The following is a 27,919-nucleotide window of genomic DNA, read 5'->3' on the forward strand; positions in this document are numbered from 1 at the left end:
ATTTTCCTGGAGTCTCCAGAAGGAACCAGCTCTGCTGACACCTTGACGTTAGTCCAGTGAAACTGATTTCAAACTGCTGATCTCCAGAACTGTAAGAGAATAAATTTGTGTTGTTTTATGCCACTAAATTTGTGGCAATTTGTTACAGCAGCAATAGGAAACTATTAATACCCGTCTTTGGTCAGTGAAAACTTCTTCAAATTGGTTATCTAATATAAGTTGTTCCAGGCTCATCTCGTACATTTTCTGCCCCAGATCTTGAATCAACAATTTCTCCAAGGAATCCTAGTTCCTTTTAGTGGGAAATGGTATTTTGAGACCACTAGGAATATTCATGGGTTTTTGCCCTTTTTTTCATCTTTTAAATTTATTTTTAAATGATAGTATAAAACATATAACATAGGGTCTGGCTTACTTTGTTAAAGTGTGGTGCTGACAACACTAAGGTCAAGGGTTTGAGGGTTGAATCCCCAGCCAGCTACCAAAAACCCACATAAAAACAACCAAAAAACCCCTCAAAAAACAGAACCCCATAAAATTTACCATCTTAACCAATTTCAAATGTACGGTTAAGTAGTGTTAACTATATTCACACTATTGTGCAACAGATGTCTAGAACTTTTTATCTTGCAAAACTGAAACTATACTCAGTGAACAATTTCCCATTTCACCCTCTTCCCATGGATTTTTGCTTTTGTAAAAATGGGAAAGTAGCACAGTTCTATAGTAAAACCTTTACCAACATATGATTATTTTCCTCTTAAGCATGCAGATTTTTAGGTCACAACCCCATGCCATTTGTAGTTACTAACTCTAAACTATATCCTATATAGGATTTCAAGTAGCAAAGCATCTCAAAGAATAGCTGTTTTTCTGAAATGGAGTGAGAGTTTTGAAATGAAATACATGCCACAACAAAATAATGATATTTCGTTATTAGGACCCCAACTATTCCCTGGAGCTCTAGTATTTCATAGGTGAGTGCACAGTGCAGAATTACATGTAGTGTCCCCTTTCTGGGGTCTCATCTAGCACTGTTCTGTCCTGAACCTGTTACTGAGCAGAAATAGTTTACATGAGACTGTTCAGTTCAGATCTATAGCTTCAGCTCTCTGGGCCACGAGAAATTGTATTAAGAGCTTGTGGGAAAGAATAGCAATGCATATGGAAAAGGGGTCCCAGTCTGTTGAGACTTTAGAAGAGACCTACAGAACAGTTTTGTTATTACTGACTGGAAAATGTTTGTTTTGTTTTTAAAGCTCTGGTCACTTTCATTTGCATCAAGTGTTCAAAAAGAGTACATTCTAAAATCACTTTCCTCTCCCCCCTTGCAGGAAGTTGCTCAAATATCAAACACGCACATAGAAAGAGGAAACAGTTGGATAGGAACTCAGAAATCATGTGACTGATGACTAAGTTAAATCTTTTCTACTTACTGAAAGGGAAGAGTCTGATGATTAGTTACTGATCCTCCGTGCATTTTAAAAATTTTGGAGAAATTGAATCATGTTCCCATTTATGCTTTTTTCTACCCTGTTTTCTTTCATATTTACTGAAACTGGGAAGCAATATTGGATCTGCAACTCCTCTGAGTCAAGTGTTTCGTACACCTACTGTGGTAAGTAAAACAGCAACAACAAATCATTGTAGCACCAGCTCTTTTGAGGGTAAGTTTTCACAAGAACCTTACGCTGCTGTAGTCGGGACACAGGAAATGTCCACGAGTTCCAGCTGCTGCGGCTGCTACTGCTTCCAGCAGGAAAAGCAATGCTGGTAACTGCCTTGTGTGGACCTTCTCAAACCCTCGCAGAGCTCACGAGTTTCTAAACTGTGTTGTGCTTGACCTACAAGTGCTTCTGTTGTTCTCCGTGGTCAGCTGTCTCTACCTTGAGCCTGTTGTAAGTTTTTCCCAGGTTGAGTAGAACTGTCTGCTCCTGAGCTTTTTGCCTTAGCCAAAGATTTACTGGTTCTTCTAGGGAATGTAGAACAGTCCTAGCTGCTTCCTGGAATTGATTTCTGCCCCAGAAAACTGTAAAGTTTTTAGCAAAGGGTCACATAAAAACAATGATATTTATTACTTTTTTTTTAAAAAGCAGCCATACCTGTATGCTATCAACTGATTGTGTCACTGATGCCCTCCCTCAACCACTCCTTAGCAAATGTCTGAAGGTCTGAAGGCTCAGCTGTTTTGATTTGGTACTTTCCACTGTGTTGCTCATTATGGGTTGGCTGCCTTTTTCTATCCATTAGCAATTTCAGGAAGGTTTAAAATGATGCTTCCCAAAATACTAGTTCTTTGAGATTCTTTTGGGAAAAAAGGACTTATGGCCCCATCATTTGGGGAAGATTTACAAATGTATTTTGATTTTGGAGAACTTTTGCAATGAAGAAACCTGTTCAGAGCATGGTGTTGGTAACACCCAGGTCAAGGGTTTGGATCCTGAAAGTGGCCAGCTGCCAACAAAACAAAAGAAAAAACAAAACCTGTTTAACCACAACATTTTCAATTTTATTTGATTTGTTTTTTTGGGGTGTGTGTTGACTGTCCTGAGAAACATGTTTTGGCAAATGCTAACGTAAAGATACTTCTGGGGAATTAGGATGATTGCCAAGTGTGAGAACAAGACTTAGGTGTGTGACCAATCACATACTTGCCACCTTTCTCTGCCTTGTGGATTGTGCTGAAGTCCCTCATAACTCACCTCTGAAATCTCTCCATTCTAGAAGATTGGTTTACACCTCCCTTCCAGCAAGCCTCCTCAGTCCAACCAACTTATACTTCTCACTCCTTTGGCCCTTTGTACAACACATTGATTATGCCACTCTTCACATGGCCTTTTGTATTAGTCTGTTTTGTGTTGCTATAACAGAAATACCTGAGACTGGGTAATTTACAAGGAAAAGAGGTTTATTTGGCTTACGATTCTGGGACAGCTGCATCTGGCACGGGCCTCAGGCTGCTTCTACTCATGGCAGAAAGTGGCAGGCAGCTGGCGGGTACAAGCAGATCACCTGGCTACAGGAAGCAAGAGAGAGAGAGAGAGAGGAGGTGCCAGGGTCCTATAAACAACAAGCTCTCGTGGGAACTAATAGAACGAGAACTCACTTATTAATCACCCCACCACCAGGGAGAGCATTATCCATTCATGAGAGATCTGCCCCCATGACTCAATCAGTTTCCAACACTGCCACATTGGGGATCAAATTTCCAAATGAGTTTTGCTGGGGACAACACATCCAAACTCTACCACCTTTATTGATATAACATTTCACATTATTATTTAGCTTTAAACTTTTAGTAATAGTCACTTGATTTGTCTTTTGATTTGGTTTTCTGAAGGAGGATCTTATCTCTTTCTCCCTAATACTGAGAAATCCTGAGGTCCTTTCTTGTGGCCCCATTGACAAGGGACTGTGTACACATCTGCAGCAAGACTCTACTTGCTGCCATCCCCTCTGCCACATCACTCCCTCCCCACCTGAGGGTATTCATCCCAGCTGAGCCAAAAAGGCATCTCCTGTGAGAAGCACTGATTCCTCTAGGTATTGTTGTGAGGGTGTTGGTGAGAACAACAACCCCCAATTCAATTCTGACTGTGAGGATGATTTCCCTGGAAGAGAAGAGGTAAATTTCCATTTGGTCAAGCTACTGGATATAAACAGTGTCTTCATCCACTCAGGGTGCCATAACAAAATACCACAGACTGGGTGGCTTAGACAATGGAAATTTATTTTCTTAGAGTTCTGGAGGCTGGGAAGTCCAAGATCAAGGTATCAGCACAAGTGGTTTCTCTTAAGGCCTTTTTCCTTGGCTTCACGGTTATGATTTGCATGTTTTCCCCCTCTCAAACCCATATTGATATTTAGCTGCCCTTGTAACAGTGTTAGGAGGTGGGACCTTTAAGAGGTGATTAGGCCATGAGGGCTCTGCTCTCGTGAGTGGATTAATGCCATTATGGCAGGAGTGGATTCCTTATTTTGGGTGTGGGTTCCTTATAGAAGCATGTGTTTGGTTCTCTTTTCTCTCTCTCTCACCCTCTGTAGAGGATTAATAAAGCAAATGTACTTCACAGGGCCTGGTTTTCCAAAGCCTTGCAGTTTCAAATATTGCCTTTGCAAAGGACAGGAAATTTTCAGCAGGCTATTGAGTCTCTGTTGCAAAATAAGAATTGTAACACGGCAAGGTAGCTGGCTCAAAGACAGACAAGTTACTGATTGATATGTAAAGATCCTGGGAAATTGTGGTAAGAAGAGAATGTTTGCTAAAATCAAGGCTTTGTTGCAAATTGCATTACAGAAGGTAACCTTACTTGACTTACTGAAGGTTACCAGCTTCTATTGTTAAACTTGTTAAACAGTACTTAGCAAAACCCCACCTATGTCTCTTCCTGTAACTTCTTGGTCTGAAGAATAAATTCAGGAAGAGAACCCCAATTCGTGGTTAATTTCCCAAATGGAAGGATGCCTCATGCTTTAGGGTTCTGGGAGGGAAATAGTGCAGATGGAGGGAATGGGGGTTGCAATTTAAAATGGGATGGCCAAGGAAGGTGCCATTTAGCAAGGACCTGGAATAGTTGAGGAAATAAGCCATACAGATAACTGGAGGAAGGGATGGAGGAAAGAGCGAGCACAGGCCTGAAGATGGGAACATCTCTTGTGTATTGGAGAGAGAGCAAGAAGGCCAGTGTGGCTGTGATGAAGTGAGTGAGGGGGAAAGTAGTAGAAGATGAGGTCGTAGAAAGAAATGGAGAGGAAGTGAGGGCCTAGCAGGTCAGGGGTGACCTATATTTTACTGTGAATGAAACTTGTTCTGGTTCTTGTGCTGATAATAATCTGTAAGGGGGCAAGAGTGGAAGCAGACCTGTTGGGAGGCTATTGCAATAATCGGGATGAAAGAGATAATGGTGACTTAGATCACAGTGGTAGTGGTGGTGGTGATGATAAGTGGTCAGATTCTGGAAATATTCTGAAGGTAGAACCAACAGGATGTGCTGACTGCTCCATCAAACTCTTCCAGCCTCTGCCCATTACCCAGTTCCAGAGTCACTTCCACATTTTTAGGTATTTGTTATAGCAACACCCCGTTTCTCTGGCACCAAATTTCTATCTTAGTCCATTTTGTGTTGCTATGATAGAACACCTAAGACTGAGTAATTTATAATGAACAGAAATTTATTTGGCTCATGATTCTGTAGACTGGCAAGTCCAAGATCAAGAGGCTGCATCTTGCAAGGGCCTTCTTGCAGCATCATCCACTGGCTGAAGGGTAGAAAGGCAGAAAAGCACATGAGAGAGGGAGGGAAGTGGGTAGAACTCATCCTTTTATCAAAACCCACTCCTGCAATAACTAACCCTCACAACAAGAACATGAATTCATTCGTGAAGGCAGAGTCCTCATGACCTAATAACCTGACAAAGGTAACTACTTGAAGGTCCCATCTCTCAACCTTGTGGCATTGGGGATTAAGTTTCTAACAGATGAATTTTGGGGAACACATTCAAACCATAGCAATATCTTATGACAGTGAAGTTCAATGACATACAAAAACTCTACACTTTACCCCACCTCACTTTATGTTATTATTGTCACAATTTACATCTATTCATATTGTCCATCTTTTAACATATTCTTTTTTATATATACTTTTATTTATTTATTTATTTATTATGAATATTCATGAGACACAAAGCTGATTGTCCCTTCTCCTGCCCATGATGTGGGGGCCAGATTCATACTGGGGGCATACCCATTACCAAAAATTACTTTTGTACCCTTCGTCCCCTCGCAATTGTCTCCCAACCTCTCTCCTCTTCCCCCTCTCCCCTCAACTCCAACTTGTAGCCCTAGGAATGTTCCCTCCCTCTGTTGGATCACGGCACTGCTGTGGTCTTTCTTTCCTGCCTTCCTTTCTCTCTTAGCTTCCACACACGAGTGAGCACATGCGGTATTTATCCCTCTGTGCTTTGCTTGTTTCACTCAAGTTTCTCCAAGTTCATCCATGTTGTTGTAAATGGGAGTATTTCATTCTTTTTTATGGCAGAGTAGTATTCCATAGTGTATATATACCACAGTTTCCTTATCCAGTCATCTATTGATGGATATTTAGGTTGGTTTCCATGTCTTGGCTATTGTAAACAGAGCTGCAATAAACATGGGAGTACGGGTATCTCTTCGACATGATGATTTCCATTCCTCTGGATATATACCCAGAAGAGGGATTGCTGGATCATATGGAAGATCTATCTGTAGTGGTTTGAGAAACCTTCAAATTGTTTTCCAAAGTGGTTGTACTAATTTACAGTCCCACTAACAGTGCAGTAGTGTTCCCTTCTCTCCACACCTTCGCCAGCATTTGTTATTCATTGTCTTTTTAACCAAAGCCAGTCTAACTGGAGTGAGGTGGTATCTCAATGTGGTTTTAATTTGCATTTCCCTGATGACTAGTGATGTTGAGCATTTTTTCATGTATCTGTTGGCTATTTGTATGTTTCCCTTTGAAAAATGTCTATTCAGCTCCTTTGCCCATTTTTTAATTGGGTCATTTATTTTTTTACTGTATAATTGCTTGAGTTCTATGTATATTCTGGATATTAGTCCCTTGCTGGATGCACAGTTGGCCAAAATATTCTCCCACTCTGTAGGTTGTCTTTTCCCTCTGTTGATTATTTCTTTTGCTGTGCAAAAACTTTTTAGTTTGATATAGTCCCATTTGCTTATTTTTTCTTTTGCTGCTTGTGCTCTTGGGCTCATGTTCATAAAGCCTGTGCCCTGACCTAACTGCTGAAGTGTTTCACCTACATTTTCCATTAGTAATTTTACAGTTTTGGGTCTTATACCTATGTCTTTAATCCATTTTGAGTTGATTTTAGTGTATGGTGAGAGATGCATATCTAGTTTCATTCTTCTGCATATGGATATCCAGTTTTCCCAGCATCCCTTGTTGAAGAGGCAATCTTTTCCCTCATGTAGATTTAAAAAAAAAATTTTTTTTTTTAGAGATGACCGGTAAGAGGATCTTAACCCTTGACTTGGTGTTGTCAGCACCACACTCACCCAATGAGCTAACTGGCCATCCCTATATGGGATCCGAACCCGGGGCCTTGGTGTTTTCAGCACCGCACTCTCCTGAGTGAGCCATGGGCCGGCCTGCCTCATGTAGATTTTTGTTGCCTTTGTCTAATATCAGATGGCTATAAGCCTGAGGAGTGATTTCTGGGTTCTCTATTCTACTCCACTGGTCTGAATGTCTATTTTTATACCAATACCATGCTGTTTTGGTTACAACAGCTTTGCAGTATAATTTGAAGTCAGGCAGAGTTATGCCTCTGGCTTTTTTTTTTTGCTCAGGATTGCTTTGGCTATTCGGGGTCTTTTGTTTTTCCATATTAAAGGTAAGATTGTTTTTTCCATTTCCATGAAGAATGTTATTGGTATTTTGATGGGGATTGCATTGAATCTGTAGATCACTTTGGGTGTAATAGACATTTTCACAATGTTAATTCTTCTAATCCAAGAGCATGGAATATCTTTCCATCTTTTTGTGTCTTTAATTTCTTTCAGAAGGGTTTGTAATTCTTATTGTAGAGGTCTTTCACCTCCTTGGTTAAATGGATCCCTAGGTATCATATTTTTTTGGTGACAATTGTAAATGGGCTTATTTTCTTTATTTCTCTTTCTGTTAATTCATTATTTGAGTATATAAATACTCTTGATTTGAGGGCATTTATTTTGTATCCTGCAATGTTACTGAAGTTATTAACCAGCTCTAGGAATTTTTTGATAGAGTCTTTAGGTTTTTCTATATATAGTATCAAGTCATGTGCAAATAGGGAAAGTTTGACTTCATCTTTTCCAGTCTGGGTTCCCTTTGTTTCTTTCTCTTGCCTGATTTCTCTAGCTAGTACCTCCAGTACTCTGTTGAATAGAAGTGGTGAGAGTGGACATCCTTGTCTTATTCCTGTCCTTAAGGAGAAGGCCTTCATTTTTTCCCCATTCAGAGTAATACTGGCAGTGGGCTTGTCATAAATGGCTTTTATTGTGTTAAGATATGTTCTTTCTATACCTAATTTGTTGAGAGTCTTTATCATGAAGGAATGTTGAATTTTGTCAAATGCTTTTTCAGCAACTTTTGAGAAAATCATACAGTCTTTGTTCTTGAGCTTGTTGATGTGATGTATCACATTTATTGACTTTTGTATGTTGAACCATCCTTGTATCCCTGGGATGGATCCCACTTGATCATAGTGTCTAATTTTTTTAATATGTTGCTGTATTCTAATTGCTAATATATTGTTGAGGATTTTAGCATCTAGGTTCATCAAGGATATTGGCCTGTACTTTTCTTTTTTTGTTGTGTCTTTATCTGGTTTTGGTATCAGAGTTATGCTGGCCTCATAGAAGGAGTTAGGGAGAGTAGCATCTGTTTCAATTGTTTGGAACTGTTTCATGAGAATTGGTAGTAACTCCTATTTAAAAGTTTGATAGAATTCAGCTGTAAAGCCATCTGGACACAGACTTTTTTTTTGTTGGAAGATTGCTAATTACTGCTTCAATCTCCTTGCTTGTTGTTGGTCTGTTCAGGTCTTCTATCTCTTCTGGGTTCAGTCTTGGCAATTTATATGTGTCTAGAAACTTATCCATATTTTCCAGATTTTCAAATTTGTTGTCATACAGTTATTTATAATAGTCTCTAATGGTTCTTTGTATTTCTGTGGTGTCAGTTGTAATGTGTCCCTTTTCATTTCTGATTTTTGTTATTTGGGTCTTCTCTTCCCTTTTTTTTGTTAATCTAGCTAATGGAGTGTCTATTTTGTTTATTTTCTCAAAAAAACAACTTTTAGTTTTGTTGATTTTTCTATTGTTTTTTGGGTCTCTATTTCATTTAGTTCTGCTCTGATCTTAATTATTTCTTTCCATAAGCTGCCTTTAGGTTTGGATTGTTGTTGTTTTTCAAGTTCTTTGAGGCATAGCATTAGGTTGTTTTATTTGGAGTCTTTCCATTTTTTTGATATCAGCATTTACTGTAATAAATTTGCCTGTTAGTACTGCTTTTGCAGTATCCCAGAGGTTTTGGTATGATGTATCTTTATTTTCATTAGTTTCTAGGAATTTTTTGATTTCCTGTTTAATTTCTTCTTGGACCCATAGGTCACTCAGGAGCCTATTATTTATTTTTCATGTATTTGTATAGCTTCTAGAATTTTGCTTATTGTTTATTTCCAGTTTTAGTCCATTGTGGTCTGAGAAGATTGTTGGAATGATTTCAATTTGTTTTAAATTTGTTGAGACTAGATTTGTGGCCTAATATGTGGTCTATCCTGGAGAATGTACCATGAGCTGATGAGAAGAAAGTATATTTTTTAGCTGTTGGGTGAAATGTTCTGTATATATCTGCCGATTCCAGTTGGTCTAGGATGTAGATTAAATCCTGTGTCTCTTTGTTGACTTGTTGCCTGGAAGTCCTGTCCCATACTGAGAGAGGGGTGTTCAGATCACCCACTATTAATGTATTAGGTCCTATCTCCTTCTTTAGGTCTAAGAGTGTTTGCTTAATATGTCTAGGTGCTCCAGTATTGGGTGCATATATGTTTATGATTATTATGTCTTCTAGCTGGATAGTTCCCTTTATTATTATATAATAGCCTTCTTTGCCTTTTTAAAATGTTTTTTGGTTTAAAGTCTATTCTGTCTGATGTAAGAATAGCTATTCCTGCTCATTTTTGGTTTCCATTTGCATGGCATATCTTTTTCCATCCCTTCACTTTTAGTCTATGAGTATTTTTACAGGTGAGTTGGGTCTCTTGAAGACAGCATATACTTGGATCTAGCTTTTTAATCTAGTCAGTTAGTCTGTGTCTTTTGAATGGGGAGTTTAGTCCATTCACATTTAGAGTAGTTATTGAGAAGTGTTGTTTAATTCCTGTCATTTAATTGCTACTTGTTTAGGTGGTTTAAATATGTTTTGATCATTATTTCCCCTTTTATTTCTCTTCTTCAATGAGAGTTGGGAATTTAAGGTAGAATGATTTTGCTTCTTTTTCTTGCTGGCATTTTTGTTTTAACTGTGGGTTTTGCTCTCTCTTGTGTATTCATGATTATCATCACCATTATTCAGAATCCAGATGAATGACTCCCTTGAGAATTTCTTGCAGGGCTGGTCGTGTAGTGGTGAACTCCCACAACTTTTGTTTGTCTGAGAAACACACTATTTCTCCCTCATTTCTGAAGGAGAACCTTGCTGGGTAAAGAATTCTTGGCTGGCAGTTTTTTTCTTTTAGTATTTTGAATATATCATTCCACTTTCTTCTGGCCTGTAGGGTTTTGGTTGAGAAGTCTGCTATTAGTTTGATGGGGGTTCCCCTATAAGTGACCCGATGCTTTTCTCTTGCTGCCTGTAGAATTCTCTCTTTGTCTTTGAGCTTTGCAAATTTAACTATAATATGTCTTGTGGAGGATCTTCTTGGGTTGAATTTGTTTGGGGACCTTTGAGCTTCCTGGATCTGAAGGTGAGTATCTTGCCGTACACCTGGGAAGTTTTCTGTTACTATTTCCTTGAGTAGGTTTTCGATACCTTCTCCTTTCTCCCACCCTTCAGGAATACCCACAAATTGAATGTTAGAGCACTTGAGGTTGTCGGCAATTTCTCTTAGGTTTTCCTCATTATTTTTAATTCTTTTTTCCTTTTTTTGTCTGCCTGAGTTATTTCAAAAAGACCATCTTCAAGCTCTGAAATTCTTTCTTCTGCTTGCTCTACCCTGCTGCTCAAGCTCTCAGTTGTGATTTTTATTTCATTGAGTGAGTCTTTCATTTCTAGGAGTTCTTTTTATGGTATTAATCTCTTTGTAGATTTCCTTGTTCATAGTCTGGATGTTTTTTCTTTTTCCATTGTGTTCTCTAATTGAGTCTTCCTTTATTTCTTCAAGTTTTCTTAATACCATTGCTCGAAATTCTTTTTCAGACATTTCAAGGATTCCCTGTTCCATGGAGTCTGACTTTGGGGCATTACTGTATCCTTTTGGTGGTGTCATTTCTTCTTGATTGTTTGTACTTCTAGTGTTTTTTTCATTGGTCATTTAGTAGGGGGTTTGCTTCTTCTATTACACTGAGGTTGGCTGTGGAGTGGCCTTGGTTGCTACTGTAGGGGGTGAATTGTTTTTGCTTGACAGTAGGTGTGGTGGTGGTTATGTTAAACCACCTTGGTTCCTATTCGAGACTCTGTGGTCATAGAATGAGCCCCTAGCATGGTAGTTCTGCTGGGCCAAACTCGGTGGGTTGGATCTGTAGGCTGGTGCTCCTCCCTGGGTCTGAGGTGGAATGAAGGGCCGCATGAAGCTGTGTGGTTCTGCTGGCTGGTACCAGTGGGCTCACCTGCGTGGTGCTGGTTCAGGGCATGGGAGTTGTTCCTGGAGCTCCCCACCACCTGGGTCCAAGGCAGTGGGGTGAGGGGACCACGTGTAGCTGCCCGGTTCTGCTGTCTGGTGCTGTTGCCAGCTGCTTCCTAATATATTATTTAGTTATACTTATTTTTGATACTTTTATGTTTTAACTTTTATACTAGAATTAAAAGTGATTCACCGACCACCATTACAGTAATGCATTATTCTGTATTTGACTATATATTTACCTTTACCAATGAATTTTATACTTTTTTGTGCTATCATGTCATTGTTCAGTATCCTTTTGTTTCAACTTGAAGAACTTCCTTTAGCATTTCTAGTAAGGTAGTTCTGTGGTTTCAAACTCCATCAGCTTTTGTTTGTCTGAAAAAGTTTTTCTCTCTCCTTCATTTTTTGAAGTTTTTTTCTTTTAGCACTTTGAGTATATCATCCCATTCCCTTTGGGTCTGCAAGGTTTCTGCTGAAAAAACTCCATCGGTAGTTTTATGGAATTCCTTTGTATGTGACAATTTGCTTTTCTCTTGTTTTCAAAATTCTCTCTTTGTTTTTGACTTGACATTTTGATCATAATATGGCTTGGCATGGATATTTTTTAGTTATTTTATTTGATGTCCTTTGGGCTTCTTGGATTTGGATTTCTATTTTCTTTCCCAGATTTTTAAAGTTTTCAGTCATTATTTCTTTGAATAAGTTTTCTTGTTCTTTCTCTTTCTCTTCTACTTCTGGAACTCTCATAATGTGTATATGGGTCTGTTTGATGGTGTCCCATAACTGTATTAAGCTTTCTTCATTCTTTTTCTTTTCTTTTTTTTTTTTTTTCATTTTTGCTCCTCTGATTGAATTATTTTTCAGTGGCTTATCTCTGAATTTGCTGATTCTTTTTTCTTTTTGATGTAGTCTGTTGCTGAACCCCTGTGGTGAATTTTTCATTTCAGTTATTGTGTTCTTCAGCTCCATGATTTCTGTTTGTCATTTTTTAATATTTTCTCTCTCTTTGTTGAAATTCTCACTTTATTCATGCATTGTTCTTTGATCTTAGTGAACATCTTTATGAGAGTTATTTTTATTTTATTTTATTTCTTTGTACAGTGATGGGGACTGACAGAGTTATTTTTAAATCTCTGTCATGTAAATATATAACTTCATTTCCTTAGGACAGCTATAGTGATTTATCTTATTCCTCTGTTTGGAATATCTTTGCCTGATTCTTCATTTTCCTTGACTCTCTGTTTTGCTGAATATTAGACAAAGCAGGCATCTCTTCCATTCTTCACAAATGGCCTCACACAGAAGACCCTCACCAAACAGCCTGGTCAGAGATTCTGGGGGCCTCTACCAACGCTTTTCCTCCCCAGGAAGAAGGAAACAGCTGTAGTTTTTCTTTACTCATTCTGTGATGAGCTGGGGGTAGGGGAGGGGAGGAAGTTATGGCATCCACTAGCCTAAGCTGCTATCTCGGTTCTCTCCCAGGCAGCTAGACTGTGTCAGACCCATCAAAGCTCTAGGACTGGTGAGAAGTACTTGTTCTTTGGGAATCCCCGGAGAAGTTGGAGTATTGTGTGCATGAATCAACTCTTATCCTTCCCAGGGGAAAGTTGAGAGCTGGGATTTTTCATCTGCTTCCTCCATGCTGAGCAGAGAGGAGGGTCAATGATGCCTACCAGCCAAAGCTACTGTCCTTGTTCTCCCCTGGGTGGCTAGACTGTGCCAGACATATCAAAGCTCCAAGACTGACAAAACAGAAACCAGTTTTCTGGGGAGCCCCTGTGGAAAATTTGGGCTGCTAAACATGTGAACCAACTTCTTCCCTTTTTGGGTGAAACTGGAACCTAGGAGGTCTCTTCCTGATTGTATGGCCCTGCACCAGGGTAAGAGTCTCAAGAGAGAGGGTGTCCCAGGTCTCCTTACTGGCTTTGGTGAATCTGGTTTTATGTTTTCCTGGGGTACAATAGTCTTTCCGTTAGTTTGATTTCTTACAAAGGAAAGTTGTCTGTGGATTGTTGTGCTTTTGGGGACAAGGAGAGTCCAGAGCTTCCTACTCTGCCATGTTGCTGATGTCATTCCTCTGGGGAGATACTTTTAGTCACCCTGAATTTTTATCATTGCATAATTTTAATGTGAAAGGCATCTTTTACAGGATGATATTCAGAATACTATACTTATTGGAAATGATTTATAATAAATTTATTGACATTATCTTTATTCTATTTAGATAAAACAGAATATCCTATTTCAATTAACCTTGAACCATGTATAAAATTGACGGGAACCAGAGGACTTTTGCATATTTTCTTCATTCCAAGTAAGTTCAAATTTTTGTTTTTAGATCAATTTAAGGTTTCAAGAAATATCAATGATAATTGATTGTGTTTCAAATATACTTGTATTAGTTATCTATTACTATGTAACAAATGATCACAGTCTTAGTGGCTTAACACAGCACACATTTATTATCTCATTGTCTCTGTAAGTCAGTAGTCTGGGCATGGCTTACTGTGTCTGTTTCAGGGTCTCCCACAAGGCTACAATCAATTTGTTGACCAGGATTGGGGTCTTTTCTGAAGACTTAACTAGGGAAGGACCTGCTTTTAAGCTCATGTGGTTGCTGGCAGTATTCGGTACCCTGCTTGCTGTTGGCCACCCCTCGGTTCTTGCCACATGGGCTTTTCAACATAGCTGCTTGCTTCTTCAATGCCAGCAAGGGAAACAGTCAGCTAATGAAATGAAGTCACTGTCTTATGTATCCTAATTATAGAAGTGATGCTCTATCACCTTTTCTGTATTCTATTGATTAGAAACAAGCCACTAGGACAGCCCACATCATGGGGAGGTACATAAAAACATGGAGGTAGAAACTGAAATAACTTGAGATCAGCTGATAAGTAACTAACACTGGGTTTTCACTAGTCAAAGGTCTGTGTGTGAGCAAGCCAGGATTTTTTTCCCCGCTAAATATGACCTTTCTGGAGAAAAATATGGAGATGATGAGATGAAAGAAGGCAATGTGTTTTGTTTTATGTTTTATACTGTTTTTTTTTTTTTTTTTTTTTAATCTCTCTATAACCTTGCTTGTTGTCAGCTTAGTAAAAACTAATGCAGGTGATGGTGACAGTGCTGGGCTGGATCCGAGTGAAAACACTAAACTTTCATTTTCTCCTATCAGTCAGCCAACATTGCTTGTTGCCTATAAGCTCTGGAATCCCAGGAAACTTCAGTTCTAATATTTATCATCATCATGATCATTTACATCCTAGCTTAGATTTGGAGCTTGTTTTATACTTTACAAAGTACTTTCACATAAGTAAGCTTAAAGAAACATTTCTTCTCTGATTGTAGTTCGCTAGCTTACTAGAAAAAAGAAAAAAGTTAGCTGAGAACCCAGGAATGATAGACAACAAACTTGTGTTTTAATTTTCCTGAATCTAATTATTTAATGTGTATTTTGACACTTTGTTTCTGCATTCATTTATTTATTAAAAATATTTAGCAAATGCATAATATATCTCAAGTATTGTACTAGACATTGTGAATTCATTGATAAAACATTCTCTTGATATTCAAGAATCTGTCAGTGAAATAGGAAAGACAGATCTGCAGATAATATGGTGTGATAAATGAAATGATAGCAGTAGGCTAACTGTTTGCTCTATCTCCCTGGCCGAGGGTAAAAGAAGTAACCTAAAATTTTGCCTGGCTAATTTCTTCTTTTTTCCCATGTTCTGTTTTCTGGTCTTTTGGTAAGCTTCACCCCCAGATGTTTACCATAAGCGATGAATTACATAATGAATGATTTCACTTTCAAGTGAATCCTTCACAGGATGAATCCTTCCAAGCCCCCAAAATAAGACAATGTGGCATCACTTAGGGTTCTCTGAAAAACAAATACCAAGAAGGAATTAGACATGCTAGAGATTTATTGAGGGAAATGCTTGTGAACAATAAAGGGGAGAAGAAGCCAGAGTAGGCAAGGAGAGGACTCAGACTGGGGTGCAGTTCTGATATCTTCGAAAAGAGAGAGGGAAGGAAGGAGAATTAGGTAGGATGATCGTCAGACCAGAATATATTCCTGAAACATTCTTGGCTAGGTCAATGGGAGCCCCATAGCAAAGACTGCCTTTCACAAGTGTCCCTTGACAGGCAGGCATAGCCTGGCTCTAGGTCCTTGTGGTGCTCAGTCATTGCAGGAGCAGCCTGTAGGAGTGTGGCCTCTAGATGAGTACTGAGATGTATGTGAAGGTATGGCAGCTGCAGGCTGTCTGCCAACTACCCTCCTCACAGAAGTATCTTTTGAAGGGAAGTTTAAGTGGTACACCTCCATGGCCACTAAAAATAATCACTCACTAAATATGATATTTATATAACAAATTCTATTAATTCATTAATGAAAAAATTATTCTGTCATATTTTGTATAGTGCTTTGCAATTATGACCTGAGTGTCCATTAAATATACTTCTTAAAATGTTGGTATAAAGTGTTCATAAAAATCAACCTTATTTTTATGGCCTTATTTCTATATAAATTCATTAAGAGCTATAAGTACATCCTTGAGCCAAAAATAGGTTGGGAATGGAAATTATGTATTTTGAGACTTTATAGACTTGCTAGTAAATTATTTGTATACTGTGAACTGGTTGACAAATAAATAAACCTGGATCATAAGCCTCTCTTAAGGTTATTTTTGGAAATTCCTGGAGTTGTAGTAGGTGAGCTCAAAAATAGTCTTCTTTGTTACGACATGACAGCCACCATGTTTCTCCTCTCTGAGTCCAGCACCCACATTAATAGCCCTGACCTGCTGAGCCACAAAAGTGTTACCTCACTATTACCATTGTTTGCGTGACTAACATGACTACTGTGGTGTCCAAGGCCAAGGAGCTTTTCAAGATGTAAACTATTGAGTTGTCAAAGCAGGACTTCCTTTTTTGGAGTCATTGAGGATAGTAAACTTGCTGTGTTTCATGAAGAAATGGAAGAAGGTCTTTTGTCCTGCATTGTCATTTAACACCATGGCAGTGCTGTCTTGTGTCCCTGTGTTTCTAGAAATTTCTTGTGAAAACAGCTCTTCAACTTCTACATATAGCCTTGCTTTTGGAGAGGTTCAGCCTCAATTCCATGGAGTAGGCCATGGAACCGCTGTTTGAAACAGATCCTGTGATGTTTTTCTTTGCACCCCACCCTGAAAGTAGAGAAGTGGAGACAAATTAGGAAGTGTGGGGTACTTCAGGCTCAGAGTATAAGAGTCTGCATTAAGGCAGTGGTAATGGGGATGAAAGGAAGGCTAGTGAGATTTACTTGGGCTGGGAATCCCAGTGCCAATTTGGTGATGAAAAAGAGGAAATCACTTTTGGGTCTTTTTGGTCAGGTAACAGGGATATATGGGATAAGCGCTCAGGAGAAAGGTCAAGACTAAAGATGATTTGCGAATTATTACCTTATATGGTACTTAAAGCCAGGAAGAGTGCATGGAATAAAAATTGAGAACTGAGGATGGGACCCTAAGAAAGAGAAGACGATTAAACAGACTGAGGAGAAGGAGTCAGAGAGGTTGGAGGGCAACCAGAAGAGAGTGAGAGGGTTTAGAGGAAGGGGTTCCTCTGTGCTGAAGTTCTATGACAAATAGCCAAGTTCAAGTTAAAGACAGAAAAATTATCTTTTGACCATGGCTGCAATGAGTCATGTGACCTTATTGGGAAAACATTTTCAATGAGATAGTGGTTACAAAATTGTTTTCATTTTAAAAAAGATTGCACATCTTTAACATTTGGGCCAAGTGAATAACTTGGAAGAGTTGAACAAAATGTGATTCCTGGAATTTTCCATGTTTATTGGAAATAGGGAGATCATAAGGAATTAAATAATAGCCAGACATTTAATTTCTAATCAAAAGATTCAATTTTATTCTCCAAGAAATCTTTTAACAAAAGTCCTAAGAAGCTGACTGTCCTCACTTCCTTTCCTTTCTTTTGAATTTTCTAGCAGAACTGTGACTAGAACTGGACATTTTATGTCTTCACTTAATAATTTTCTCAATCAAGTTAGAAAGGTTCCTCTATTTTTAGGCATAACATACATAGTTCTTTCTGTGGAACATTTTATTTGATGTGATCTACTAGTTGCTCTCTCAGAAGTTCAGTTTCCTCACCTGCAGAATAAGTATAATAACATCCTCCTTGTAAATAGTTGTGATGATGAAATAAAATAGTATAGAAAAAGCACAGGGAACATTTTAAGTGTACAATAAATATTAATTATTATGTATGGAAGAATCTCTTATTTGAGGGGCTAATGGGATTTTTGTTTTTTAAGGAACAGACATAAAAAAATTATATTTTAATTTGTATATATCTGTCAACTCCGTGGATTTTCCAAAGCGCAAGGAAGTAATTTGCCGAGGATCTGATGATGTTTATTCTTTTTGCGGAAATCTGAAGGGAGGTAAGCATTCAGTTCATATTGCTTTTAGAATAGGAATTAATTCTTTATAAGAACATTATAAAAAGTAAATACATTGAATTGCTGCTATAGAACCCATGTCAATTTTTTTTTTACAGATGCATTTTAATGTCTATATTTTCCTTTATTTTTATTTTTATTTTTTGGAAAAGATGACTGGTAAGGGGATCTTAACCCTTGATTTGGCGTGGTCAGTACCATGCTCTCCCAAGTGAGCTAACCGGCCATCCCTATATAGGGATCTGAACCTGCAGCCTTGGTGTTATCAGCACCACACTCTCCCAAGTGAGCCACGGGCCAGCCCTTATATTTCACTTTAAATGGTTTAACAAACTAGAAATTATTGCAGCAACTTTCTTCCAATCCGTTAAGATGTTTGTTATCCAGTAAACTAATTTTTGAGTCTTCAATCTATTTTAATATACAGTTGGAAAAATGCAGTTGTCTATATACCAAAATAAAATAGCAGGATAATAGAGTAGATGCACTCAAAAAAAATTAAATACATTGAAAATGTGAAGTTGCTTTTCTAATAATAATTCTTTATTTCCATCTAAAGTTTTTACTTTTAGCAGCTTAAACAACATTTTACAATTATGTTCCTAAATTGTTATTAAGATAATAAATATGAATGCATTTGAAGGAATATAAAAATTTTTACTTTGTTCAGATGAATATTTTACATTTACCCTTGGTTATGGATCTCTTTTTCTAAACATTACATTTGTTGTTTTTCATAGCAACTCACTAGATTTTTGTATTAGCTACATTGTTATTTTAAATGTCTTTCCCTTTTTTGTTTTTCTAGAATTATTCACAGAATCATAAAATTCAGTTTAGAACCATAAAGTTCACTTAATACAAACTCACAAATTTTTCCTTAATAATTTTATTGTTTTTGCAGTTGGCTAGTATATTCTTACTAACTTTTAAACTAGTATTTTAAATAGTTTAAAAGGTTGTCAATATCATATTGTCACGTTACTAAAAATTGGAAAATATAGACAATAAGAAGAAAGTCACAGAATCATATTTCTAAAAATATTTTGGAGCATTTCCTTCTTTTTTTTCTATGTATGCATATTACTTATGTAGTTGTATGTATACTGTACTACAATTGTTTGGTTTTTTAAAAAAAATTAATTAACTTAGCTCATTGAATAGGTAATCTATGTGGTCCAAAAATCAGGGTATATACATTATACAGTGAAACATTTTCCTTAGTGGGCATGCCTGGTTTACTTAACAATTCTCCTATTGGACAATTAGTTTCCTTTTGATATTTCTACTATTATAAATAGTATTATAATAAATATATTTCCATATATTGATTTTCTTATATTTTAGATTTGAATATTCCCCTATTTGAAAGAACAAGTTACAGATAACTCCCAGGGAGATTTCTGGGGTTAAATGGTTTGAATATATTTGGTGGTTTTGTTTACATAAAGCCAAATTGCTTTGCTAAAGGATTGTACCAATTTATACTTCGTACCAATTTATATAGCAATATATATGTATATGTATAATAGTTTAATCTCTCTCTTGTTAACATTGGGCATGATCATTTTTTTAAACATTTAAAAAACTTTATTAGGTAGATCCCCATACTGTCCAGCTACCAAAAAAACCCCCAAAACTTTATTAGGTAAAAAAGTTATACTTAATTGTTTCATTAAATTTTCATTGCAGTTGAATGTTTTCTCATATAATTATTTACCATTAATTTGTGCTCAGTCTTGTTTTAAAAAGGATTCCAGGTAGTTTACATGCATACATTAAATTTAGTGACACACAGAAAAAAAATTTAGTGACAACATAAATTAGATATGCATGGTATAACAAATGGAAAAGGAGGGTAGAGAACTAATGAAATGAGAGTAATACAAAAATTCATAATAGAAAGGCCTATACTTTGCTCTGAGGGGGACATCAAATTGACTATATATTTTTTACCAGTAATTAAAAAAAATAGTTTCTAAGTAAATTAGTGTGCTTGTTATGCAAATGAAGCTTCAAGATGCCAAGATGACAGATGCCTGACTAACCCTCTCTCCATATTTCTAACTTGTCTGCCACCACTAAGCCATATGCAAATTATGGAGCTGGCATTGTTTATAACTCTGGGCTTAGAGTCACAAAGACTGGAGTCTGTGTCCCAGCTTTTCCACCTACCAACAATGTGATTTTGGGTGTGTTATTTAACCTCTCTCAGCCTCATTTTCCTTATTTGTAGAATGGGGACAGTGAAACCCATTTTATATGGTTTTAAAGATTAGAGAATGTGTGTAAAAAAGCTTAGTATAGTGCTCAGAGTAGGAATCTATCTGTGTTCCTGATTTTGTAGTCCTGTCATTTTTACAATTGAGGAAACCAGTGCCTGTAGTGGTTCAGTAATGTGTCCTTGGTCACTTGGAGAACTGGTAACAGAGCAGTTTGCTAATTCTTAAGGCACCACTCTTCCACTGGGCCATACTTTCCCTTTGAAAAAAATTCTCTTGGCATATTATTGTTTTTAAAAAAACAACTGTCCATGGTTAGAGCATACTGTTATAACACCAAGGTCAAGGGTTTAGATCCCTGTACTGGCCAGCCTCAAAAAACCAAAATGAAACAAACAAACAAAAAGCTGTCCATTTCTCCTGCACAGCTGTTTTATAATTATTTCACATAATCTCTGTAGGATTATGTTGACATTTTATTTGAATTTTCAAAGTTTTGCTTTCTTGAGATCTAAGATATGTGTCAGACTCAACCCAGCCTGACTGCTTCTTCTCTCTCCTCATCCCCACTTCCTTCCACATCTGTTGAGCCTAATTTGAGCAGATCATGATTTAGGTTCTGGTGATCTGAACTTGAGTGGTAAGGTCTCCTTTGTTGGAAAGTCACTTTGTTCTGGGAAAGACTGTCATGGGAACAAAATTTACCATAGCATGTCATAAACGCTAATAGAATTAAATACTTTACTTTTAACTACTATATGTAGTTATCAACTAACTGTGACAGGAAAACTCAGATAAGTCTTCATAACACATTTTATGAGAGTCTTACATCTGAGAACATCAGAGAGTGAGGGGAAGAACATTTCCTGTAGAAGAAACAGCATATGCAAACACATCTAGCCATAAAAGAGTATGGTTTATTTGAAGACTAGTTTTTTGGTAGCTAGAGCAGAATGTGCTTGTAGGGAACTGCTGGAGATCAGCCTAGAAAAGGGGACAAGGTGAGCATATAAGTCATGCACAAAATATTTGCCTGTATCTCATAGTCAGTGGGTAGGAAATGAACCACTGAGATTTCCATTTTTGCAGATAACTGATGTCCCTATGGAAGGAGGCCTGGGTTGGCTGAGGCAGGAACCTTGGGTGGAAGGAAGAGCAGCCAGGAGGCTGTGAGAGACCATGAGGGGTAAACCAAAATGGTGGCCAGGAGAATAAAAGGGAGGAGAGGAGAGAGAGCATATTGGGAGACAGAACTGGCAGGACATATTGACTGATTTGATGTGTGAGGCAAGGATTAGGTGAAATTAAGAACCCCTTAAGAGCCGGTGACTGGCTGTATGGAAGTGTCATTATCTGCTCCTACAAAAGAAGGGGAAAATTTTAAAAAGAAAGATAATGAGTTCCAGTTTGGGCATGTTGAGCTCAAGGTAATTTTGGAACATTCAAATAAACATGTCCATCTGGCAACTGAGTATGTGGGCTCAGAGCTTAGGACATTCTGACTTAAGAAGTGCTGGCGTATCAAGAGACCCTTGAAATTTGGGAGTCAAATTTGCAAGTACTATACATATCTATTTTTAAAATCACTTTTCTTTATGTTGTTGTTATAAAAGCCATACATATTTAGGATATGATATTTAGAAAATATGGACAAGCAAAAATAAAATAAAAATTACCCATAGTCTTAAAGCTTTTTATACAAACACACACACACACACATCCCTTTAGGTTTGTTTCTTTCAAAAACACATTTATGAATAAATAAATGGATTTTTTTTCTTTTAAATAGATGACTGGTAAGGAGATCTTAACCATTGACTTGGTGTTGTCAGCACCAAGCTCTCACAAGTAAGCCACAGGCTGGCCCCTAAATAAATGGATATTTTAACGCATTTTAAACTTAATAAGTTGTTAGCCCTGTTACCAGGATCTTGCTAGGGCAGCTATATCAGTACTACAGATCAGGTGGATTGGAACAACAGAAATTTATTGTCTAACAGTTCTGGAGGCCAGAAGTCTGAGATCAAGGTGTGGGCAGGGCCATGTCCCTCTGAGGGACTAGGGAAGGAAGTGTTCCAGGCTTCCCTCCTAGCTTCTGGTAGTTCCTTGTCTTATGGCAGCAGAACTCCAGTCTTCACGGGCATGGCATTCTCCTTGTGTTTGTCTGCCTCTGTGTCCAAATTTCCCCTTTTTATAAGGGCGCCATCATATTGCATTAGAGCCCACTCTAATGACCTCATCTTAACTTGATCATCTGCAAAGATCCTGTTTCTAAATAAGGCTACTTTCACAGGTACTGGGAGTTAGGACTTCAACATATCTTTTGGGGGGACACATTCAACCCATAACACCATCCGAGGCTTGGTCCCTGCATCCTGCAGAGTTGCCAGGAGAACTGAAATGGAACACAGATGAGCTGCGTGGATACCTTTTGGGAAGAGTGGAGAAGGGCCTACGAAGGGGTTTGTCCTTCCTTTCCAGGACTCTGCCTTGTCTCCATCTTGGCTTCTTCAATGCAGGCAAAGCTTCAACTAACTTCCCGTAAGAATAGGACAGGATACTTGCATTGAAATATAGCTCAGTACCCCATAAATATATGTAGTCAATGTGTTTCAATAAAAAAACCCATAATAATAATAAAAAAGAATAGAATGGGAGATAGTTCCAAGATGGGAGCTTTCCAAGACAGAAAACAATTGAAAAGAGAGCTCCCCAAGAGAAGAGGTTAGAGCTCCATCTCCCCACCTGCCCTGCCAAGTGTTTGGGCTGTCTTCCTAAACAGAAACCTAGGAGTTACTCTTGATTTCTTTCTCAAATCCTCAAGTCTCTTTTTATCTCCCTTTCTTCCTCTCAGAGTTGGCAGGATTGGTTTCATGAGCAGGGCCCCGCACTCAGAAGGGCCCCATGCTGTGGGGGAGGGGGGGGTCGATGTTCTATGATCATAGTCTTGAAACTTTTTTTTTTTTTTTTTTTTGTGACTGGCTGGTGCAGGGATCTGAATGAAATTCTTAATTTTATCTCTGAGTGTGTGTTTTGTAAGTGAAGTCTGATGAGGCCATGGGGTATGTACCCATCTTTCCTGTACGGGTTCTTGGTTCCCTTCTGCCCACTCCCCTGCTGCCACCCTGGGCCCTGCCTGGCTTCTCCCTCTGCACTCATGTCCAGTGACACCTGCCATCCTCTGCTGCTGTTGGTAGCCTGGGTGCAGGGAGGGTCAGGATCAGGTGTGGGTTCCTTGCAGTGCTGCAGTGTCTGGAGTGGAGCCTGACAGTGGCTGCCCTACCTGGGCTGGCAACACCATGGCACTGTTCAGTAGGTGACTAGGTGGGTGAAAGACACCCCGCTCCAAACAGGTAGTGTGTGGAAATATTGCATGGAGGTTTTAGTACCTTGAGGGTCACTGTGGGACAGCAGGCTGTGGGAAGGAAAGACACCTGATTTGACATCCCGCCCTCCTCTGGGGCTTGGAGCATCTGGCAGCTTGTGGGGCGGGGGGGACCTTACAGGCCCAGTCTTGCACAGGTGCCCTGAGTCATGTAGCGGCCCCTGGGGGCCTGTGAACTTCTGCACTCACCTTGTGCTCTTTGCTGTGGGAGTGTTTCCTCAGGGTGTTCCAGGCCTGGGGCCCTTCTCTTCTTCCTCCTTCCAAACTTTCTGGGACTGGCTTGTGTTAATTTCCTCTGGTCAGTTTGAGGCACCCTTTGGGGATGATCAGTGAAATACAAATTGTGGATTCTGCCTTGGAGTTAAATGCTCTGATATTTGCGTTTAAAGCTGTCATTGTACAATGAAAGGATGAATGGTAAAATGTATACTAATGATTAAAAATTTTAGGTTTTTTAAACTTCAAATGATATTAAATAGCAATAAAAAAACATGGCAAGTCTAGAGATAGACTGTGGAACAAAGAAAAAAACTTTATATGTTAGTAATTTTAACAAGTCTTTTCCTCTAATTTTTGAATAAGGAGCCCCACATTTTCATTGTACTGGACCTTGCAAATTATGTACCTGGTCCTGAGGCTGGGTACTCAGGGACTAGATACTAGGAGCTGGAGATTCAAAAGTGACCAAAGCTTACTTAGCCCCTGATCTCATGGAGCTTATAGACTAGTAGGGAAAACACAATCTTAATGTAGTAATGAAATAAAGATAAAAAGAAAAATGAAATAAGATTTAATTTTTTAAATACTCTCTAGGAAACCAGAGATTAATGAGATAGACCTTATTATTATTATTATTATTATTATCATTGTCTTAATATTACACAACATAAAAATATATATCATTAATATTATATCAATGTATTGATATTAATATTAATATATTAACATATCAACATATCATTATTATCATTCACAAGATGCCATGAGAAGGGAGTATAGAAAGGAGAAGGAATAATATTAAATATTACCATAAATAGCATTTCATGTTAGTAATATTTAATGAGTGCAATGATCCAGGCATTGTTCTGCACACGTAACATGTATTAGCTCATATAGCTCTCATAATAATCCTAGGAGGTAGGTGTTATTACCCATCATCATTTTACTGAGGCACAAAGAAATTAAGTGATTTGCCCAGGGTCACACATCGTGTAAATAGAGGAGCTGGGATTCAAACCTAAGCAGTTCTGGCCCCAAAGCCATCACTCTCCACATGTCTATGTCCCTAATAGACTTTCATTCTTTGAGGGAAGGAACAGTGTTGTACCAACCGTTGTCTTCCCAATTCCTGATATGTGTAGGCTTTTAAGAAATATTTGTTGAATTGCTAAATTTTTGAATTGGATTGGTCTTAAATGAACGATCATGAGATTATGAAGACATGATCACTTTACTAAGATCAAGAAACATCTCAGTGTATTAAGACCCTTAATAAGGATACACCCAGAAGTAAATTTAAAAAATGCTTATTTTTGAAAATACAGTATACTGCAAACATAATCTATTCATTCGCTATTCAGAATTGTCTTTACTCAGTTCTGAGAACAATAACAGTTAAAGTTTTACATTTGGCTATTTATATTATTAAAAAAAGATTTTTGGTCACTCTTTCTTTTGTTTGAGATTCAAAACATTTCCATCTTTCTATCCTTACCCCCTAAGTTCACTACTTTGTTGTGTTTGACTAGAATAACAGTTGTGGTTTTTCTTGCATTTCTGACTCTGTGTTCCACAGCTTGTGCAGGGCCAGACCCATTACTATGCATTTAAACAGAGGCTAAATACTTTGTCATGCTTGTTCATGGGGTGATTGGAAGGAGCTTCAGTATTCTGGCTACCTCCAAAATATCTCATCAGCCTTTAGGAAGATTCTTTTCTATTATACTCAGCTAAAGGTGCAGCAATATCTCTGAAAGCTACTGTTAAATATACATGTGTATAACTTGTGAGGAAGTGTATTAGCACTAAATGGTTCATCGTTCATTTGTTATTGAGACTAGTGGGACTTTAAAGTTTGCATCCCCTAAGGGATTCGATATGGGTTGGTACAGAGAGCGACTGGCTAGGGCGGGTGGCGGGGGGGCAGGAGAAAAGCAGCCAGAAAAACTTTCTCTACAGTTTTGCTTGGGACTGCTGCTGCCAGTAATAAGTGTACTCCATAAATGTATACTCTATACTAGCCAAAAAAACAAAACCAAAACAAAAAAACAATCACCTAATGATGACCAATAACATTTTGTATTTTGTTTGCAGAGACTGTGAATACTACCATATCATTCTCTTTCGGGGGAATGCTATTTTCTAAGGTATTGTTCAAGATTTATTTCCTACTTATCTTTTTGCCGTAACAGATGTGTTAAGAATTTGGAACAAGCAATTCACTTCTAAAAATAGCAATTCAAGATTAAGATATTCAAGCACTTTTTTTCTTTTTTTTACTTTTATTTGGCATTAGATATTTTGGTATTTCTTCCTTCTTTAGACTATGAAAAAATTGCACAAAAGATAGCTTTTAAAAAATTCAGTTTTTTCTCTAACATACATGGCTAAAAGTAATCTGAATGCATGTTATTAATCTGTTGATTGGTCTTCAGATGAAAGCACTGGACAACCAGTGTGTATAAGTCAGTAATTCTCTATGACTATTGATGCAATATGCTAAATATATTGTTAAAGTTGTTTAGGAGAATAAAAATCATATAAGTTATAGGGTTATTTTTGTTCAAGAATTTTCTTGGAAACTTAGTATGGACATCCAAACTTTTGTAAAAATAACTACTGCCTCAATGAATAGTACCATTGTAATTTTAGATATTTGCATTACATACCTAGCAATGAAATTTTACAAATTTCACTTTTGGTAACCATTTTAAAATAAACTTTAATCATGTACATTCTTTAGTTATTTTGTTACTAATCTAATATTTGAAAATCTTATGGGCTAGTTTTTAAAAACTGTAAAAACATCGTTTTATAATTGGGGCGTAAATGAGCTCTATGCTCACTGAAGTCAAAGGCATGCAAAATTTCATCTCATTGGAAAACTAAGAAAATGATTATCCATTCAGTTTAAATGGCTTTCTGCTAGTAAAACAAAGTGCTTATAAAAGCCTTTAAAATAACATCATCTAACATTTTGTATTACTTGTATTTTTTATTCCTCATTTTAGGGACGATACAGGTGTGTTGCAGAAGCCATTGCTGGGAATGCTGAAGAAATGCTCTTTTGTTTGAATTTTACCGTCATACACAACCCTCGTATAAATTAGAATAAATTGAGCACATTTTTTATTTTTCAAAGGTGTTGTTCTTGTTTCAAGGATACCCAGAATTTGTTTTATTTTTATTATTTTTTTAAAAGATGACCGGTAAGGGGATCTTAACACTTGACTTGGTGTTGTCAGCACCACACTCACCCAGTGAGCAAACCGGCCATCCCTATATGGGATCCGAACCCGTGGCCTTGGTGTTATCAGCACCGCACTCTCCCCAGTGAGCCACAGGCTGGTCCCCAGAATTTGTTTTAATCAGGTGTGGTTAGATACGAAGACATGGAAACATCTGTCGTGACGGAAGAAGTTTATCCTCACAAATCCCTGGGAATGGAAGGCATAGCATGTCATGTGGGGCCACATAGGGAAGCACGATGGTTGGTCAGGAGGTGGAGGATGGGGAAAAATGTAGGCAGAACTTTTACGTTGTTTTCTGTGGGAAGGAACAGGCAAAGCAGGGTAAGCAGGTTTAGGATTGGCTACTTTGAATAATTTCAGCAAGCTCTGGGGCATAGAGGCTGTCCCTAATTGGCTGGTGCCTGTCCCTGGGGTGATTAGGACAGGTAGATAGAGGCCCAGAGTGAGAGAGACCCACAGAAGAGGTGGTTGTTGGGTATGTGGTCTGGATTGGTTGGTTTGCATATAGAAGGTGTGTTCACAAGCAAGTGAGTCATTTACTATCTCTAAGGATTAGCTAAACCTGGGAGGTGCAGTCCCTTCAGGGTCAGTAAGGCCCTAGATGTCAAAGCATCAGAAATGTAGAAGGTAAAAGGACATGGTTAATTACCGTTCTTCACTTAAACGTGTTTTGGCACAGGTAGCGAAACCTCTTGAATCCATCAACTTCTCTCCCTTTGCAAGCGCTGCTCCAGGGCAGGTTACCAGCGCCGCTCCCCTGGACTATTCCACAGCCTCCTCATTGATTTTCCTCCATCTGCTCAGCCTCCTCGCCAAGCTTTTCTCCATCAAGGCAGTTTCAATAATATTTTCAAAATACAGGTCCGGTCATGTCACCGCAATGTAAATGCAACAAAACAAAACACGAATGAACAAGGCTGCTCCTGTGGCTTCCTGTTCTTTTTGGAATAAAGTTGGAATCTATTGGAGAGTTTGCCAGCCCTGCCCACTC

At 38.1% G+C, this 27,919-nt stretch overlaps 1 protein-coding gene across 1 annotated transcript; it reads left to right on the forward strand.

The window, feature by feature from the left end:
* The first annotated feature begins 1,442 nt into the window (after positions 1-1,442).
* Positions 1,443-26,818, forward strand: LY96 (lymphocyte antigen 96). The gene is made up of 5 exons (XM_063080016.1): positions 1,443-1,618; positions 13,610-13,699; positions 17,705-17,833; positions 25,772-25,824; positions 26,689-26,818. Exons 1-5 carry the CDS (start codon positions 1,507-1,509, stop codon positions 26,785-26,787), a joined length of 483 nt encoding a protein of 160 aa, XP_062936086.1. The 5' UTR covers positions 1,443-1,506; the 3' UTR covers positions 26,788-26,818.
* The last annotated feature ends 1,101 nt before the right edge of the window (positions 26,819-27,919 follow it).

The sequence above is a fragment of the Cynocephalus volans genome, chromosome 15 (assembly GCF_027409185.1).
Source record: "Cynocephalus volans isolate mCynVol1 chromosome 15, mCynVol1.pri, whole genome shotgun sequence".
In the NCBI taxonomy this organism is placed as follows: domain Eukaryota; kingdom Metazoa; phylum Chordata; class Mammalia; order Dermoptera; family Cynocephalidae; genus Cynocephalus; species Cynocephalus volans.